At 49.4% G+C, this 18,519-nt stretch overlaps 1 protein-coding gene across 2 annotated transcripts in view; it reads left to right on the forward strand.

Moving 5' to 3' along the window:
- Window positions 1-1,888, forward strand: part of PRRG2 (proline rich and Gla domain 2) — a 214,329-nt gene extending 212,441 nt beyond the window's left edge. For both annotated transcript variants that reach the window (XM_069605176.1, XM_069605177.1), the window contains one exon: window positions 570-1,888. In XM_069605176.1, coding sequence (XP_069461277.1) covers window positions 570-600 — 31 coding nt within the window. In that variant the 3' untranslated portion in view covers window positions 601-1,888. The remainder of the gene's footprint in view (window positions 1-569) is intronic.
- Window positions 1,889-18,519: the final 16,631 nt, after the last annotated feature.

Below are 18,519 nucleotides of genomic sequence, written 5' to 3' on the forward strand. Positions count from 1 at the left end.
ATATCTGCAATATCACTGCCATGTTTACATAGTTATGAAAGTCACGCTACTAATGAGGGTTTTCTTGGAGATTTTAGAAACTAATCCATGAAGGTTATGTTGATTCATTTTAATAATTATACTAATAATTAGCCAAGAAATATAATTGTACTAAATCTAACTACGATGGAATATATTAAAGTCTAGTCTGGACCCGATATGTGGTTTCAGTTTGGATAAAAGCAGAAAGAATGTAATTTAAATCCCTCGGTGCAGCAAGAGTGAGTTGGTTTATGTTGCATTTAGAAATCAACATAAGCCATGAATGGATAAGTACTCCAGTGTAAGAGTGCACATTAGTTTGAATGTGTCTGCTGCGGCTCCAGAGTAGATGTGGTACTATAAAGTCACATGTTAGAATCAAGACAGATGAGCCCCATTATTCCATGGTTAATAAAAATGAGTGACATTCAGTTGAGCCGGTTGGCTGTTCCGGTGCGGTATTAATGATTGCTAATACTGGCAAGTGTTCTTTGCTGATTTGCTCTGACTGCTCTTTTGTTCTTTCTCTCCCACCTACAAATCTCTAGGGGTTCCACCCGTTCAAATGAGCCAGGCTGAAGAGGACTGATGGAGTCACAAAGTGCTTTTGGAGAGGAGGCAGAGGTGGGGGTGGGAGGCGAGGTGGTGGGAGGGGGTCTGGGAGGGTTTTGGGGGGAGTCAGAGCCACGTTTGTTAGGACGGGTGAATGATTTATAGTGTGTGTCTGCTGGTTTTTTTCTTTTAATATCTTAGACAGGAAAAACACGTATCTACACAACAGTGAGGAAACCCTCTTCTCTGTCGATTTTTATAAGTACCACTGGCCACTGGGATAAGGCCTAAGGAAGGCTGAGGTCCCTTTCTAGGTGCATGTAGATCGGTGCAATGTATAGTACTATGCACGGGATTGGGAATGCCCTGGCCTTGATGTTCATGGGCAAGCGTTCACATTTGTTATAGTGTAAGAGTTATGTGGGGCACGGTCCACGACCAATGTGCATGGACTTAGATTCTCAAGCAAGTGGCCCTCCGCTCTACAGAACCAGAGAGCAGTCTTAATCAAACTTACATTTTAAATAAAGATTATCTGGTACATTTGTTAAATGGCATGTGTTTGTTATTTTTACGTAAAATGTTCATGATGCATTTTGCTACCTTTTCGCAAAGCATGCAGTCTAAAGTTCATTTTATTTCTTGATATGGAATTTCAATATGAAATTGCATTATGAAAATGTAGCAAATGCATAAATTCTCAGTGACAAATCGGCCAACTCCTGGCATCAGCAGAACTCCTCATTTGCCTCATTTCAAATTAACCTAGACGTTTATCCCTACAGGAATAGCAGGAGACATCTGGAATGGTCTGGCAAGAGGAAAGATCTAAATCAAAAACGATGGATCAAAGCACCCTGTATCTTCCAATGTTTTTGTCTCCATCAGCTATAGCTTAGTGCACCTCAACATTGTAGGAAACTGCTATTGTATCAACAGGTGACGAATGAATGATTGTACTGTAACCTGTGCAACAATACAAAGAAATGCTGGGTACATTTGTGAAAAACGATGGATTGTTTTCCTTGAAGGTTTTATCCATGCTGTTATCTCTAACAAATATCAAACACGGCATGTATCTTCAGCCTTTTCTCTTGAAATGGGGTTGGAAATATATTCCCTCTGAACTTCATGGGCCAAGATCACATGCTTTTTTTCTACCTCAACCACAAACCAATGTTCGGCACCCTGACTCATTGTATTGGCACAATTGCCGTTTGATTCTTTACATCTGTTCTTTGTGCCTTTTCATGCATTATCCATATTGTCTGTCTCAAAGCAAACGCAAATAAAACGATTTTATATAAATGGAAAATCAGCAAAAGGCATTTTTATATTTAATGTGACCTGAATGTCCTATGTTAAACCCACCTTACCTCTTGTATAGCTCCTAAATAAACCCAAAAACAGGAGACTGTGCAAATGACCGGGCATATATAACTGGATTCAATTGCTCCTTGAAATACTCCTGACATGGGTATTCTGCTTTTTAAGAGGCGGGCCACTTAATAGGGATTCATGTTTGCTTTTGTAGGGTGTACCAGCACTCTCTATGTGCCCAGAGACATTGGACAAAATATGGTCTAGAGGGCCCATATCAGCAGAAATGTTACCCATTAATAACGAAGAACTGGCACCTGAAACCGGATTCTCCTATCGCTGCTTGAATCAACAAAAGGTGGCTTACAGTGTCATTCAGGACGTTCCTGATTCATAGCCTAAAACCACAACTCAAAATCTTGCTTTCATGTTTAAAACATGCTCTTGTTCTTCAGGCAAGTTGCGATTCCTTTGTGTTGGTACTCTCAAAACCTTATCCCAGGAAAGATAGATCAGCGAGTTAAGGGGTTGGCTCTGACTTGAGGCCATCGTGCAGTTAGGTTACCAGTTACGACAATTAAACCCTTTACGGTAAGCCGGGGACAAAGAGCACAGGGGGGTTAGTAATGAGACACGGAAACAAAGTTGTAGTTTTCTCAACCTTTGACCTATTTATTAAAAGGGGATGGCATAAATGCCCTTCTGTCCCTGTCCTAACCAGATGGTTCCTACTTGGCAAACTAAAAACTGAAGAAAGATGACTGTGTCCCAATGTATCTGACCCTCACAATAATACAATCAAAGTGCATAAGGTAAGTGTCTGTTTTTAGTTTAACCAAAATGTGCAAAGGTTCAAACTTAGATTTCCCATAACGCAATCCTTGTGACCAAGGTTTGATACCCTTCTCCTAAAGAATTCAGGAAGACTTTTGAAAGGATTATGTTTCAACAATGTTCTAGTCAGTTCAACAATAAATGTCTTTCATCCAATGTTTCTTTCACAAAACACTTTTTCAAAACCAAAGCACCGGTCTCTTTCACAAAGTATTCTTTCCAAGATGCAAACATTACTACTTAGATTGATCTCACAACCATCCTTTCCATAGACTACATTTATCAGGACAGCACAGCAAATGTTTCTTGTTGGACAATAGTTTGTCAGGAGGATGAAGTAATGATGAGGTAATCTTTATAGCAATAAAGTTTTTCTTCTTGAAGGCAACTGCTCCTTACCTGGTTTACTTGCCTTCCAGGAATGATTTCCACTTCATACACAGCCCTTTCTATAATAAAGTTCTCTTTTGAAAAACAACTATTCCTTTCCTAGTTTACTCACCTGCCAGGAATGGGTTTCAACTTCATACACAACCTTCTTTATAACAATGTTTTCTACTTGAAAGCAACTGTTCTTTTCCCGGTTTACCCTGCTGCCAGGAATGGTTTTTACTTCACACAACTAACAATAGTTTCGAATGGATTGTGTCCGCCAACGCATTCCACATCTTTGACATGTAATGTCCAAAGCTGTGCACTTCAGAATCTTTTTCGGCAGAGGGCGTCCTGGGTCAATGGCATCAGGTCCATGTCCCTCGAGGGCCTCTGTCGAGGACGACGTCACAGGATGTTATAAATAGGATGCACGGCGCCCGTAGCCCCGGTTCTATTTTTTTCCGATAACACGTTAACTCCGTAAGACTCAGCGCGCCTCGTGTGTTTTCTTCATTGAAGATGTCTTTCTCTTTGACCCCTCCGACTCGGCAGTCTGGTTTCAACAACTGCAAGGACTGCAAGTCGAAGATGTCGCTCACCGACCTCCACCGCAAATGCACTGCTCGAATGCCAGTCGCTGACTGCAAAGCCTTGCGGGAGCGGAAGGGGAAGCTCCAGGCAGATAGGGGCTTGAAGCCTTTTAAGTCCCAGACTTCCAAGTCCAAGGGGGGTTTCCACTGATGACTCGAGAGGCGGCTCTCCACGTCGGAAGTAATCCTGGGGATCTCGGTCCCGGAGTGGTTCCTGCCACTTATCTTCCTCGTCCTGGCACTCGCGGAAGCGCCGTCACCGTCCTCTTGGAGGATGGTGCCTCGCGGAAGTTTACGTGCCCTATAAAGTCCTCGACTCCGGAGGAATGGGCAGGGTTCAAGCAATCTATGATGGCGATTTTTTGATTGAAGCTGGCCTGGATCGGTCTCGTTCTGTGGCTCGAACGCCTTCGGGCTTGGCTTCGCAACGGGACGCTCATCAGGAGCCATCGAGGTCCCGTACGGACAAGGAATTGAAGGGTCGCAAGAGACTTGTCTCTAGTTCTCGGTCCTCGTCCCCAGCGAGAAGGCAGCAACCTCTTGAGGGCTCGGGCCGGCGTCGACTCATTCGGCGCCGTGTCTGTCCGATTCGGATATCACCTTGCCGTCGTATCAGCCCACCGCGCTGTCAGCACCTATGTCGATGCTGAAGCCTTCGGCAGTCTCGATGTCTAGGGTGTCGACGCTATCGTCGTCTAAGCCTTCAGCGCTATTGGTGCCTTAGCATTTTTTTTCGCAAAATTTGCCGTGGAGTACCCAGACATTGTGGATCCTCCAAAGACGGCTACCTCGAAGTCGGTGAGGCCGGTGTTGGCCTCCAGGCCCTCTTCTGTCCCCAGACCTGGGTTTCAATCACCTCTGGATGATATTTTTGAAGAGGAGGAAAGGTCTGAGGTTGAGGAACCTGGTGACCTTGATGATGCTCCAATGTTTTTCTGGGGACAGTCAGTTGGAGGAGATGAGGCAGACTCTCCATGATGCAAGTGGACTGGACACTTCCCCGGAAGTGGAGTTTGGTGGCTCATGCAGAGTCGTCTTATAGGAGACTCGCGGCACAAGTCTCGAAGTATCTGGGCTGGTCTAGTCCTCCAGAAGACTTTGTGCAGGATGATCTGACAGACATCTTGGACCAAGGCCCGTCCTCTGACCCTGTTTTGCCATTTTATTCTACCTTGCAGAAAAGGGTGGCAGCTGCTTGGCAGTCCCCGGAATCTCTTCCGGCTGTGAATAAAAATCTTACTAAGAAATACCGCCCTTCCATTAGCAACCCCAGCTATTTGTCTACTCACCCCACTCCTGAGAGTTTGGTGGTTCAGGCGGCTATGGCCACCTCGAGGCAGGCGGCGTACCGTACCATCCCTCCGGATAGGGACGACAAGCGCTTCGACAGTTGGGCACGAAAGGTGTTTTCTGATGGGAGCATGGCCTGGAAGTTGGCCAACTCCATGTGTGCCTTGACAAAGTTTACACACTCTGTGGTCTTGTGTTGGTTTTGCGGCTGAGTGTATTCCCGAGGGGGAAGAAAGGGATGGTTTCCTTGCTATCGTGCAGGATGGCAAGGATGCCATGTGTGAGGCCCTTCTGTCGGGTTTGGATACGGCTGACGGTGTGAGCTGGTCCATCGCTGCGAGTGCCATTCTATGCAGATTTGCGTGGTTGCGGAAGTCAGGGTTTGCTCCGGATGTGCTAGCCTGTCTTTTGAACATGCCCTTTTATGGCACACATTTGTTTGGCAGCAAGACTGACGAGAGCCTTGAGAGGTTGCAGACCTCCAAAGCTGCGGTCAAGTCTTTAAGCGCCGCGGTGTGTCAACCTCTGCCTTTTCGTCCTAGGGGACAGCGGTAGAGGGGAGGTTCCTTTTGTTTCTACTCCCTTTGGTAGAACGAGAGGGGCCACCAGTCAAAGGGGCTGGCGAAAAAGTACCTGTGGTGATCAGGGAAATCGTGGGTCCAAAGGCGCTCAGGCAGCTGCCTCGTTGCCTTCAGGCACTGCCGCAGCTGGTTGCAAACAGTTGAGAGGCCATGTCCCATGGTTCGCTGGTTGGGGGCAGACTGTCTCAGCATCTCAAAGAATGGCGTGCCATTACTTCAGATGCGTGGGTTCTAGATACCATAGGCCACGGCTACTGCCTTCCCTTCCTTCAGCGGCCTCACTACAATCCACCGGGGAAACACGCTTTGAAGAGTCCAGATCTGCTCCTTGTGCAGGAAATCTTGTCCCTGCTGGAGAAAGGCGCCATAGAACTGGTGCCTGTAGCGGAGCAGAACAAGGGATGGTATTCCCCTTATTTTGTGATTCCCAAAGAAAGAGTGGGGGGGGGGGGGTTGAGACCCATCATGGACTTGCGTTGGGTCAACAATCTTCTCACGACTCAGGAAGGACACGTTCAAGATTGTTACTCTTTCTTGAGTCCTCCAGGCCCTTCAACTTCACGATTGGTTGGTGTCTCTGGACCTCAAGGATGCATACTTCCATGTGCCGATCCATCCCGTGCACAGGAAGTACCGAGATTTGCGGCTGGCGACTCGAACTTTCAGTTTCGGGTCCTGCTGTTCAGATTAACCTCTGCCCCGAGGGTCTTCACCAAGCTCATGGTGGTGGTGGTGGCTGCGTACCTCTGGCAAGGGTGGGGATGGGGGTGTTCATGTCTGCCCCTACCTGGATGACTGGCTGATCTGGGCGCGCTCTCCCGAGCTAGCTTTGGATCATCTGTGTTACCTGCCGCACCCTGCACAGGCTGGGCTTCTCCCTGAATTTAAAGAAGTCTCACCTGACACCTTCCAAACGGCTCCAGTACATCGGGGCTGTGTTGGACACATTCTTGGAAGTGTTCACCTCCCAAGGTAAGGGCTCATCACATTGTGCAGATGCTGGAAAAGTTTCAACATGCCCAGAGTCTCCCGGCTTTAGAGTTCTTAAGGTTGCTCGGCCTCATGGCTTCCTGCATTTTTCTGGTGCCACAGGTCAGGCTGCGAATGAGATCCCTGCAATGGGCCCTCAAGATGGAGTGGTTGCAGTTCTCCGGCAAGATGACGGATCCTGTTCCGATCCCACGCTCGGTCTCCCAGTACCTTCTGTGGTGGGTGAATGAAGGGAACCATGATGAAAGGGGAACCGTTTTGGCAACCGTGGCTGGAGGTGACTGTAGTGACGGGCGCTTCCCTCACAGGATGGGGTGCTCATGCCAACAGCTTGACTGCCAGTGGTTGTTGGTCTCCATCGGAGTCCAGACTCCACATCAATCTGTTAGTGCTGAGAGCCGTCCGGCTGTCCCTGAAGGCTTTTCTGCCCTCGGTACGGGGAAAGTGTCCTGGTCATGATGGACAACAGTGGCCATGCATTACCTCAACAAAAAAATGGGGAGGGGGGCAGGGTCACTCCCGTTGTGCAGAGGCAATGCAGCTCTGGTTCCAGGCCATCGAGCAGGAAATTTCGATCTCAGCAGTTCATCTCGCTGGTGACGAAAATGCAGCGGCGGACGTTCTGAGCAGGCAGAGCACAGTCTCTCGCGAGTTGGAGTTGGCTCAGGAAGTCCTTCAGGAGATCTTCAGCCTTTGGGGAACCCCGCAAGTGGATCTCTTCGCCATCAGTGTCAACCGGAAGTGCGAGAGATTCTGCTCAAGGGAATTTCCTCCAAGAGGAGCCTTAGGAGACGCGTTTGTGGTAGATTAGTCATTCCCACTGCTGTACGCGTTTTCTCCAGTCACTGTCATTCCTCAAGGGTTGCGGAGGTTCGGTTCCCACATGATCCTCATTGCTCTGGACTGGGCCAGGAGAGCATGGTACCCGGACCTTCTGGAAATGTCCATCTGCCCACCACGCCATCCCTCACTGAGAGGATCTGCTCTTGCGTGAGGGACGTCCGGGTCTCCATCCAGAGGTCAAGACTCTCAACCTTCACGGTTGGTTTCTGAAAGGTTGAGGTATAAGGATTGGGACCTCACGGATGACGTGATGGAGGTGTTGCTTGTGGCCTGCAACAAAATCCCTGTACTGTTGCTGTTGGTGTAAGTTCTGCGACTGGTGCAGGGATCACAATGTTGATCCTTTTCAGTGCTCCATTCCTATGGTTTGGTTTTCTTGCTTTCTTTGGCCCACAGGGGCCTTCAAGTGGGTACCATTAAAGGTTACCCAGCGGCACGGTCTATCTTTAAGCGCTCGTCTGAAGAATGCTCTTACTGTAAGATTCCTTTGATTTCTCAGTTTCTTAAAGGACTGAATAATGTATTCCTGCCGTCCCCTTTCCAGGTGCTGGTTTGGGATTTGAGATTTATCCTGGGTGCTCCGTTTGAACCCTTGCACTCTTGTCTTTTGAGATTACGGTCCTTCAAGACTGTTCTTGGTTATGTTTGCTTCCGCTCGCAGAGTGAGTGAATTGCAGGCACTTTCAGCTAAGCTACCCTTTACTGTGTTTCACAAGGACAGGGTTGTACTGCGAGTACGTCCTTCTTTTCTACCTAAGGTAGTCTCTGAATATAATTTGAATCGGAAGGTGGTTCTTCCATCTTTCTACCCTCCTCCTCATCCTGGTAAGGAAGAGGAGCGTCTCCATCGGTTAGATCCTAAGAGAGCTCTTAGCTTTTACATTTCTAGGATGTCCAGGGTCAGCGTGGGTGATAAACTCTTTGTAGGATATGCTGGACACCGATTTGGCCAGGCTGTTACCAAACAGACTTTGTCCAGGTAGCTTATCCTTACCATTACGGAGTGTTACCGGTTGGTGGGTAAAGACCCTCCTAAAGGGTTGAGAGCTCATTCCACTAGGAGTGTGCTACTTCCACCGCCCTCCAGCGGGGTGGTCCTATTAGGAATATTTGTGCTGTCGCTACTTTGGATTCAATCCATACGTTTGTAAAATATTCCCTGGATACAATCCATGGTCAGGATAATGGCCTTTGGTAAGGCAGTTCTTTATTCCGCACTCTAATTGGGTATTCTAAATTCTTTTCTCTCCTCCATTTACTGGTACTTCTTTGGGAGTCTGTCAAAGATGTGGATTGTGTTGGAGGACACAATCCATTCGAAGAACAAGTTGCCTACCAACTGGTACCGTTCTTTTGACTGGATGTTCCTCCAATGCATTCCACATCGCCCTCCCAACCTGCCCCTCAGGAGAATTTCCTATGTGATTGCAGCTTCTGTTTCTGCAAGGCTAAATGCAGTCCAGCAGGCATCAGACTGGTGTCACACGTTCTGGGGGGAAAAAACGTATACTGGGGCTACGGGCGCCGTGCGTCCTATTTATAACATCCTGTGATGTCTTCGACGGAGGCCTACGAGGGACATGGACCCGACGCCATCGACGCAGGATGCCCTCTGCCGAAAAAGTTTCCGAAGTGCACAGCTGTGGACATTACATGTCAAAGATGTGGAATGCGTTGGAGGAACATCCAGTCAAAAGAACGTTACCAGTGGTAAGTAACTTGTTGTTCTCTGCTTCCAGGTTTCTCCCTATACCATAGTTTGCCCTTCTTTTCTGCCCTTCACAAATGTCTCTGAATTGTAATTGTCCCTTACAGAGTGCCCCGGGGTTACACCTCTCTAGGTTGACTCACTGGCTTCTTTCGATGTCTGTCTCACCATGCTGGAGTGCGGTCGTGAGGCAGGCCGGACCTCGGTACATTGCCAGACCCTCTCTGGTTCGCCATGCACTGTTGACACCTCTCCTGTGGCTGCTGTTGGTTATGCGCCCCTTGCCGGGAACTCGCCAGGCTCCTGCGGGCCTTTGGGTACTCGGGTCTGCTAGAGCGGTCCTCTGTAATTTGGGAGCACTTCTCCGTCTCAGCTGGGATTCTTGCTCCACCTCGGTGTGCTTCTGCCCTTCCGCTTCCTGCTGCAGCATGCTGTGATGACTTTTCCTGCAGCCTCTGCCGTTGCCTTACCCTTCTGCTGCTCCTGCCACCCTCCTCGGCTGCAGCTGAGTTTTCAATTTAAATGTCCTGCTCAGCTGATTAGAAAAGACTAGACCGTACGGTCTGCTTGACATCACGATTGATTCTCGTTAACTCTTCACTCCTCTTTTTTGTCCCAGTACCATAGGCATTCTTGGCATTGAAGTCTATGTTTTTAGATTTTCCGAAGGTCTTTTGTTTCAACTGATGGTTAGACAAAAGAAAACACGTTGTTTGAACATTATGTGCAATAACCAAAGTTTCGGGTTTTTACCCAAGACCGAACCATTGTAATCAGTGTTAGGAAAGATTTCATGATTGTATGTAATTTTTCCTCCATGTGGCAACCCCCAAACTTTTTGCTGCTGTTTTACACCCTGATCTAGACTTTTCCAGAAAAACGCAGCCTTCTGCCGCACTCCTCTGGGCTTTCGCTCAATTCTTATGGGGAAACTGACATGCCCTTAAGACAGTCAGTACTGTGGTCTTTGTTTCCCTTAGTCCTTTCCTCATGTTGCAGCTTTTGTGCAACATGAAACAATAGTGCACTGTAACTTACTTTACCGCGCTCTTGGGTCTCTAGTCATCCCAAAGGCCCTAGAACCTCTCGGTGGACTTATTATGAACTGTGCAAGTGTGTCACAGACAGGACTGGTGACAGCTATCGTTTCTCTTGTGTTTTGAACCCTTTTTTTTTGCATAGTTCTCCGTGCTTGGCACAAATGAGTGGCCTGGCTCCAAAATGGCCATGCCACGAGGTTCTTTGTCCTGTCCTCTGACCATCTTGCCCCTTCACCTTCCCCAGGTCGAGCCGACCCGGGTCCGTCCTTATTTGGTCATGCACTTTCCTGCGAAACCCAACGCTTTCGCTGGCTTCTGCATGCCTTGTGTGTGCCTCCAGGATGTGGGCTGGGATGTCTGTTCCCAATACACATCCTGGGTGCCAGAGAGTCTGGAATGTCCTGAATGCCTGGGACCACCGTGGTCCGTGATAGATCCACGTATGGTGTGAGTGTTTGTGAGTAGATCTCCCATTGGGTCCTCTCCGTTTTGGTGCGAAGGGAACTTTGGATAAGAGGAGGCTGCAAACACCACTACCATATCGATCTCCTGAGTTCACACCGAACAAGGGATAAGGAGCCAAGTATCCGGCAACAAGGAGCTGAGCCGAGGAACCGCTGGTGACCCGCTGAAGGTTTGGCACCCTGAACTGCTGTCGTCCTGCAAGACCCCTCTTCATCTGATCGTCCTAGAAGGTCTCCGAAGGCGCTTCCACCTATTGGAATAGTGGGATCAACTATTCCCGGCACCTTCATCAAACCCTGCAAGTAAGCCTCTTCGGAAGTGTCCCTAGGCCAACCAGCGGGCTGACCAGCTTATGCAGGAAGCTTTGTTCTGTCACTGCCGCCATTTCGGGGAAGCCCTCGAAACTTGGTCTACTGCTTGCTCTGCGTCCACGGCACCCTCACACCAAGTTTCGTACACTTGGCATTCCCAGGTCTGAAGTGAGATGAGTGCGCCCGGACCAGAGTAAACGTGGTTGCTGTGTTGCCCTGCTGTGGTAACAACCTGTGCACGTCCGCTGCATTTGGGACACCCTCGACCCTGCATCCTGCTACACAGAATCTACACGGTGTCGAGACGTCCTGATCATCGCAGCTGACCCTCAGCAATGTGAACTGAACTGGAGAAGTCTGGGTCTGCCTGCGTCGGGGACCGGTGAGTAGTCCATACCCCAACCGATGGCCCCTCCCGCAGGAGCCCGTTTCTTTTCTACCGCTGTTGCGAAATGGCGACTCTATCCCGCACTCTCACCCTGCCTCTGCCCGCAAGTCGAGGCCTCGCTTGAGTAGTGGGGACTTGTTCTGCATAGCCTCATTCACCTTCCTGAACTACCTGAGACCCTTAAAGAGACCCTACTTTATCCATTGGCACCAGCGCGTGCAGGTACTTTTGAGCATAAGGCTCCTCTCTTTGTAGGGCTTCCTCCTAGTTGGGTGTATTTCTGATGTCGAAATGGGTCTAATGATTACTTGCACTGCCTGTTTTCCTCCCCATCTAGGTGGTCTACATATTACATGCTCATAATTCCTTGGACCCCTCGATCTTGTATATATATTGTATTGATTGTGATGTGTTGGTTTACTTGCGTATTATTGTGATTCTTTGCTATGGTCGATGTTACAAAGGCCTTGTAATAAATGTGTATTTTTAATATAACACCTGTCTGGAGTAATTTGTAAGTGTCCTTGCTTTGTGTGCTCATTGAGGTCTTTCAGTCACCCTCACCCCTCTTGAGACTTAGTCTTGACCGCCGCCATCGCTACCTTGATTGGTCTGGCTTGTCCAGAGGTTACCCTGTTCCAAGAAACTAGGCTGGCCTTCTGAACCTCGGCCCCTCCAGGTCCGAGTTCAGAAATCCATCTTAACATTCAGGGGGTACCACATGTGACGCATATATTCTCAAGTGGAAAACGTATTCTGTTATGGTAGGTGATTTCTCATTGCTCATATTATCTTTTGGGCTTTAACATGGGTGGGTTTTGCATAGTGGCAGCATGCCATCAGGTTTTTGGGGATTATAGGATCTTCATCCTCACAAAAGGAATAATACTGTGTCTCTCCTAAGGGAGTCACCACTTCTCCCTGACAGCCATCTAATTCCATGTGATCCTCCCTCATAATGCCACCCCCAGGGACGGGATCGGGTAGCGGCTGCCTTCCCGTGGCTACGTTATAGGAGACTTCACATATATATATTTCTGAGGCTTGTGGAATCTGCTTAGATCACATGCTGTGCATAGGCCGACATCTAGTGGAAGCTGCGGAGTATTACAGTTTGTTTTTCGAAACTCGAAAATGGGCGTCGACACAGGCGTGCCAGTAATACTATCCCTAGTGTGACGTCCACTGTACCCAAGATCCCTCACGCGTCTGGGATCCTCAGATTGTTTTTTTCCGCCATACTGGTCGGAAGCATCTTGCGGAGTCCCCTGGCCTTAGCCATACTTTTGCTAATTATTGCAATTTAAAATTATTTATTGACATCCTTCCCCACCCCAACGTCGACCATCGACACTCGACGACGGCTGGAGAAGACATCGACCGTCGGCTGCTGCACGACGGATCTGGGCCTCGGAAGGCCGCTGGCCTCGGCCCGGGCCTAGTAGGCCGCTGGCCTCGGCCCTGCAAGTAGGGAGAGTTGGGGGTGGTACATACTCTTCACTCTTGGTATATAGGTACACCTTATATATTTCCTACACTTACCAGCCCGCTGCCTCAAGGTGCGTATGGAGGGTACCCCTTTCCAATTCTGCCCCAAGTGCAACCGCAAATACCCTTGGGTCGACAGGCATGCCACGTGCAATCTCTGCTTGCCGAGGGACCACCCCGAAGCGAACTGCAGAGCGTGTAGTAGGTTTAAACCTAAAACACTTAAGGACCGTTCGACAAAGTGTTGGGCCCACCACGCCAGGCAGGCAGCCATGGCAGCGGAGGGCGCCTTCAGCGATGGCAGCGACGCCGTACTTTCGGACGGCGAGGGCATTACGGCGTCGAAAGACTGCCGAACGCAGGTCCCCGACCTCGGAAGGTTGTCCGGCAGGGCGGCTATGGGGAAGACCCCCGGCGACGCAAGCGCTACACACCCTACACACACTAAGCACACCAAGTCAAACCGAACCTCGACGACGTCGACTTCTCGGAAAGAGGCACGGATAGAACGGTCCGACTCGGTGTCCTCTGGGTGCTCTCGATCGAGATCGCCTCATGACGCAAGGCAATAATCCACTCTTGCCAAGAGTGCCTCGCTCCCTAGATTAACGGAAGTTCGATTGTCGGAAGACGAAGACGACTTCCACCCCCAGGCCGCGCTCCAAGAGACCGAGAGCGCAGTTAACACCAGCGAGGCCCCACGCTCGAAGCAAGATACCTCTCCCGACCCTCGGCGCCAGGCGTCGAAAGTCTCTGGGGCCTCCAAGGGGCAGGGAAAACATTTTTCCACGCACTGGGAGGGAGGGAAACAGCGGAAAGCTCAGCCTTCCACTCCTGTAAGACCATCCTTCCACCCCAAGCAGACAGATAAACATAAATCTACTGGGACATCAACATCCAGCAAGGGTACCCTTGATAAGTCCTCTAAGTTGCCTACTAAAGTCATACCCTGTTCCAAAGAATGGTCCAGTGAGGACATAGACAGGGTCATGTCAAGGATGTCTTCCTTAGCTGATTTTTATGACAAAAACCCAGAACATTTCCTTTCGTATGACCCTCAAGGGGCCACACCCTCAGGCTCCTCTGATCCTATCCCCCTAAGTAAAAAGGCCCGGGTCGAAAGACCTGACCCCTTCGAGGTGCAGCCTTACTCTACTCCATACTCTACTCCATACTCTACTCCACACCCCAGATACCAAGGAAAACCTTTCCCTGAAGGGGACCAGGAGTTTACGATTATGGAGGAACGAACCGGGTCTGAATACTATGCGGAGGATGAGGACCTGGAGGAGGTAGAAGATGAGCAGGAAATTTACAGAGTAGATTCCCCGGTAGAGAGCGAAGCCCCAGTTACCGACTCGCCAGTTGATAACCAACCCCTCCTTAATGAAGTTCTTGCTCGCGCAGCAGAACATTTTCACATCGACACCCACGGTGTACAGGAGGAAAGGGACTTCGCAGAAGAGTTGGTGGGAGAGAGGAGGCCGGTCGCTCAGACCATCCCTATCCTTAAATCCATCCAACGGAGAATAGATCCATCCCTGGTGAATCCTAACCTCACCAGAGCCGTCAACCCCAGAGTCGAAAAACTTTTTCGGGCAGCCCAGTCTGACCCTCTTTATATAAGAGGTCATCTTAAACCAGACTCCCTAGTGGTTACCAACACTCGGAAGAGGGCTGGGACACCCTTATCGTCGTCGGAAGCTCCTCCCGACAAGGAGAGCAAAAGACTGTACGGGTTTGGCAGGAAGGTAGCCTCAACGTCCGCCTACCAAGCAAGGATTGCAAACTCCACCACCCTGTTGGCAAGTTACAACTGCCATCAATGGGAAGAGGTCGCGGCGCTCATGCCTCTGCTCCTGAACCGTTAAAGGGCCAGTTGGCTCGGATCTCGGCAGAAGGGAGAGCCGTGTCTGGTTGCATCTTAAAAGCAACTTTCGACGCTGCAGACAACGCAGGAAGATTGATAGCAGAAGGTACTGTTATCAAGAGACATGCGTGGTTACGGCAGTCAGGGTTCAAAACAGAAACACAGGCTTCATTAATAGACAAGCCGGTGGAACCAGATCTATTGTTTGGGAAAGCGGTCGAAGACGCACTTAAGAATGCCAAGGACGAGTACGAGACTCTCAAATCCCTTGGCCAGCTTACCAACAAACCCCCGAACCAGAGGGGGAACAGTAATTTTCGTCGCCCACGCGGCCAAAATTCACAAAGAGGCAACTATGCCCAAGGACAGGGTACACAATGGAACAACAACCAGCAGTCTACCCAAAGTTACAGCAAGGGTAACAAGAGAGGTCGTGGAAGAGGCAGAGGCAGCCCCAACAAGGGAGGTGGCACGCCTCCGCCAAAGCAGTGACGCTCAGTTCAGGGTCCCTTCTCACGCAACCCCAGTAGGGGGACGCATTTCCAACTTCACCCAGGCTTGGGAAGGGATCACCTCAGACAGATGGGTGCTGTCAACAGTGTCCACAGGATATTGTATAGAATTACTGCAGCGTCCCCGGAACCACCCTCCACGACAAAGAATACACTCCTTAGAACATCAGAAGATCCTTCTCGAGGAGATCGCCATTCTGCTAGAAAAGGACGCGATAGAACTCGTCCCAGGACACCAGGTAAACAAGGGTATCTATTCAACTTACTTCCTTGTGCCAAAGAAAGATTTGACAATGCGCCCAGTATTGGACCTACGGCCTGCCAACAAGTATGTCAAGCCCCAAAAATTCCGTATGACCACGCTACAAGAGGTAATTCCCCTCCTAAAAAAGGGGGACTACATGGCAACCTTGGATATGAAAGATGCTTATTTTCATATTTCCATGCTCCCAGCGCACAAGAAATACTTGCGCTTCAAAGTGGACAGTCGCCACTACCAATTCAAGGTACTGCCCTTCGGGATAGCTTCAGCACCAAGGGTATTCACCAAGGTACTGGCGGTGGCAGCTGCACACCTACGCAGGGAGGCAATCCCAGTGTACCCTTATCTGGACGACTGGCTCATAACGGGGGAAACCCCAAGAATTTGCAGGTCAAACATTCAGAGGACTATCGACCTCCTCCACGAATTAGGCTTCTCTATCAACGAGAAGAAGTCAAGTCTGGTGCCAAGCACCTCAAAACAGTTCCTAGGAGCAATCCTAGATACTCAGAAAGGGTTGACCTTCCCCTCGGAAGAGAGAATTCGGAATATACTACTGCAAATTCCACATTATCAGTCAGGTCAACAAATAACGGTACGCAAAGCAATGCGGTTACTGGGCATGATGGCGTCATGCATTTACCTGGTCCCCCACGCGCGTCTGCGCATGCGTCCCATGCAGGAATGGTTGGCGAAACAGTGGTCTCAGGCAAGTGGTCAGTGGGACGATCTAGTGGTCGTTTCGCCAACACTCGTACAGAGCTTACACTGGTGGACAAAAGAGAATCTCGCAAGGGGAAAACCCTTTTACGATCCCGAAGTACAAGCAGTGGTAACTACAGATGCTTGCCTGACTGGGTGGGGAGCTCACCATCTCCACCACACAGCTCAGGGTCTCTGGTCTCACTCAGTAGCCAAGAACCACATCAACCTGCTAGAGCTTCTGGCAGTATTCCGAGCGCTTCGGGCGTTCGAGCCCCATCTACTAAACTTGTCGGTGCAGATCCGGACGGACAGCACGACAGCCATGTTCTATCTGAACAAACAAGGAGGGACTCGTTCGCCAAATCTGTCCAAGCTTGCCCAGAAAATCTGGATATGGGCACTCAGACGGAACATCTTCCTATCAGTACAACATGTTCCAGGGGAGCTCAATTCCCTAGCGGATGCCCTAAGCAGAGACTCCCTCCCAGAAGAACACGAATGGGTCCTTCACAGAGAGATCGTAGAAGATCTCTTCTCTCAGTGGGGTTTCCCCACTATAGACCTATTCGCCACAAGCGAAAACAAACAATGCCCAGGATTTGCATCCAGGTTCCCCCAGCCAGACTCCCAAGGGAACGCCCTGTGGATGAACTGGTCAGGGATGTTTGCGTACGCTTTTCCACCAACTCCTCATCAGGAAGGTGGTGTACAAGATGAACAAGGAATCGATGACGCTCATCCTAGTTGCTCCCATGTGGGCGAGACAACCATGGTTTCCACACCTACGCAGGATGGCGCTGTGCGAGCCCATCAAACTCCCAGCCTGGTACAACCTACTGTCCCAGCAACAAGGTCAAACAGTGCACCAGGAACCCAACTCAATGAACCTGGCAGCATGGCTCCTGAGGTCATAGAGTTTGGGCATCTCAATTTACCACAGAGGTGTATGGACATCCTAAAAGAATCCAGGAAACCAAACACAAGGCACTGTTACTTTGACAAGTGGAAGAGATTCGTTATTTGGTGCCAGAATAAACAAATCAACCCAGTTGATTGCACTCCTTCCAACGTGGTAACATACATGCTCCACCTGCTGGACGCAGGTTTGGTTTTTAACTCTCTGAAAGTACACCTGGCAGCCCTCTCGGCTTACACCACATCCCATAACAAAGTATCGTGGTGGAAAGTACCAGTAGTTAAAGCCTTCATGGAAGGAGTAAAGAAACTTCACCCTCCTATTTCGAACCCACCGCCAGGATGGGACCTCAATGTGGTGCTAGCTAAACTCATGGGCCCCCCTTTCGAACCCATGCATAAAAGTAGTCTCAAACACCTGACTTATAAAACGGCCTTCTTAGTAGCCATTACCTCCATAAGAAGGGTCAGTGAAATTCAGGCTCTGTCAGTGCAGGATCCTTTCTTTATTATCCACAAAGACAAACTGGTTTTACGCACACACCCTAGGTTTTCACCTAAATTTATATCTAAATTCCATGTAAACCAGTCCATCGAGCTTCCGGCTTTCTTCCAGAACCCGCAAAGCTCGGCTGAGGTGAAACTACACACCCTTGATGTGCGTAGGGCGGTCCTCTACTATGTAAATAAAACCAGACCGCTAAGAAAAACAGATCAACTGTTTGTCTCCATAGCTACAGGCAGAGAGGGGGATCGCGTCTCTAAAGGCGCGATCTCGAAGTGGATTATCAACTGTATACAGCTGTGTTACTCTCTTTCTGGAAAAACTCTGCCTTTTACGCCAAGGGCCCATTCTACTAGAGGCACTGGTGCCACTCTGGCTTTCATTGCAAATGTTCCCCTCGACACCATTTGCAAAGCAGCTACTTGGAGCTCTATTCACACTTTTACTCAGCATTACTGCATTGACACTCATTCCAAGACAGATACACAAGTGGGACAAGCGGTTCTAAGACACCTGTTTGCTCATGACCCTTCTCACATCCCACCTCCTTCTTCGGGTACTGCTCGCTAATCTATGCACAGCATGTGATCTAAGCAGATTCCACAAGCCTCAGAAGGGATACATTACTCACCGTAATCGTATTTCTGATGCTTGTATCTGCTTAGATTCACATGCGACCCACCCTTCCTCCCCTCCGAGAGAAGGCGCATGATTACTTGTAGTCTTACCTTTCTGTCTATCTGCTTGGATTATCTGTACTCGCGCTACTCCTCATGTCAGAAAAAAATACAATCTGAGGATCCCAGACGCGTGCGGGATCTTGGGTACAGTGGACGTCACACTAGGGATAGTATTACTGGCACGCCTGTGTCGACGCCCATTTTCGAGTTTCGAAAAACAAACTGTAACACTCCGCAGCTTCCACTAGATGTCGGCCTATGCACAGCATGTGAA

This window comes from Ambystoma mexicanum, chromosome 1p, assembly GCF_040938575.1.
Source record: "Ambystoma mexicanum isolate Mex_15411 chromosome 1p, UKY_AmexF1_1, whole genome shotgun sequence".
In the NCBI taxonomy this organism is placed as follows: domain Eukaryota; kingdom Metazoa; phylum Chordata; class Amphibia; order Caudata; family Ambystomatidae; genus Ambystoma; species Ambystoma mexicanum.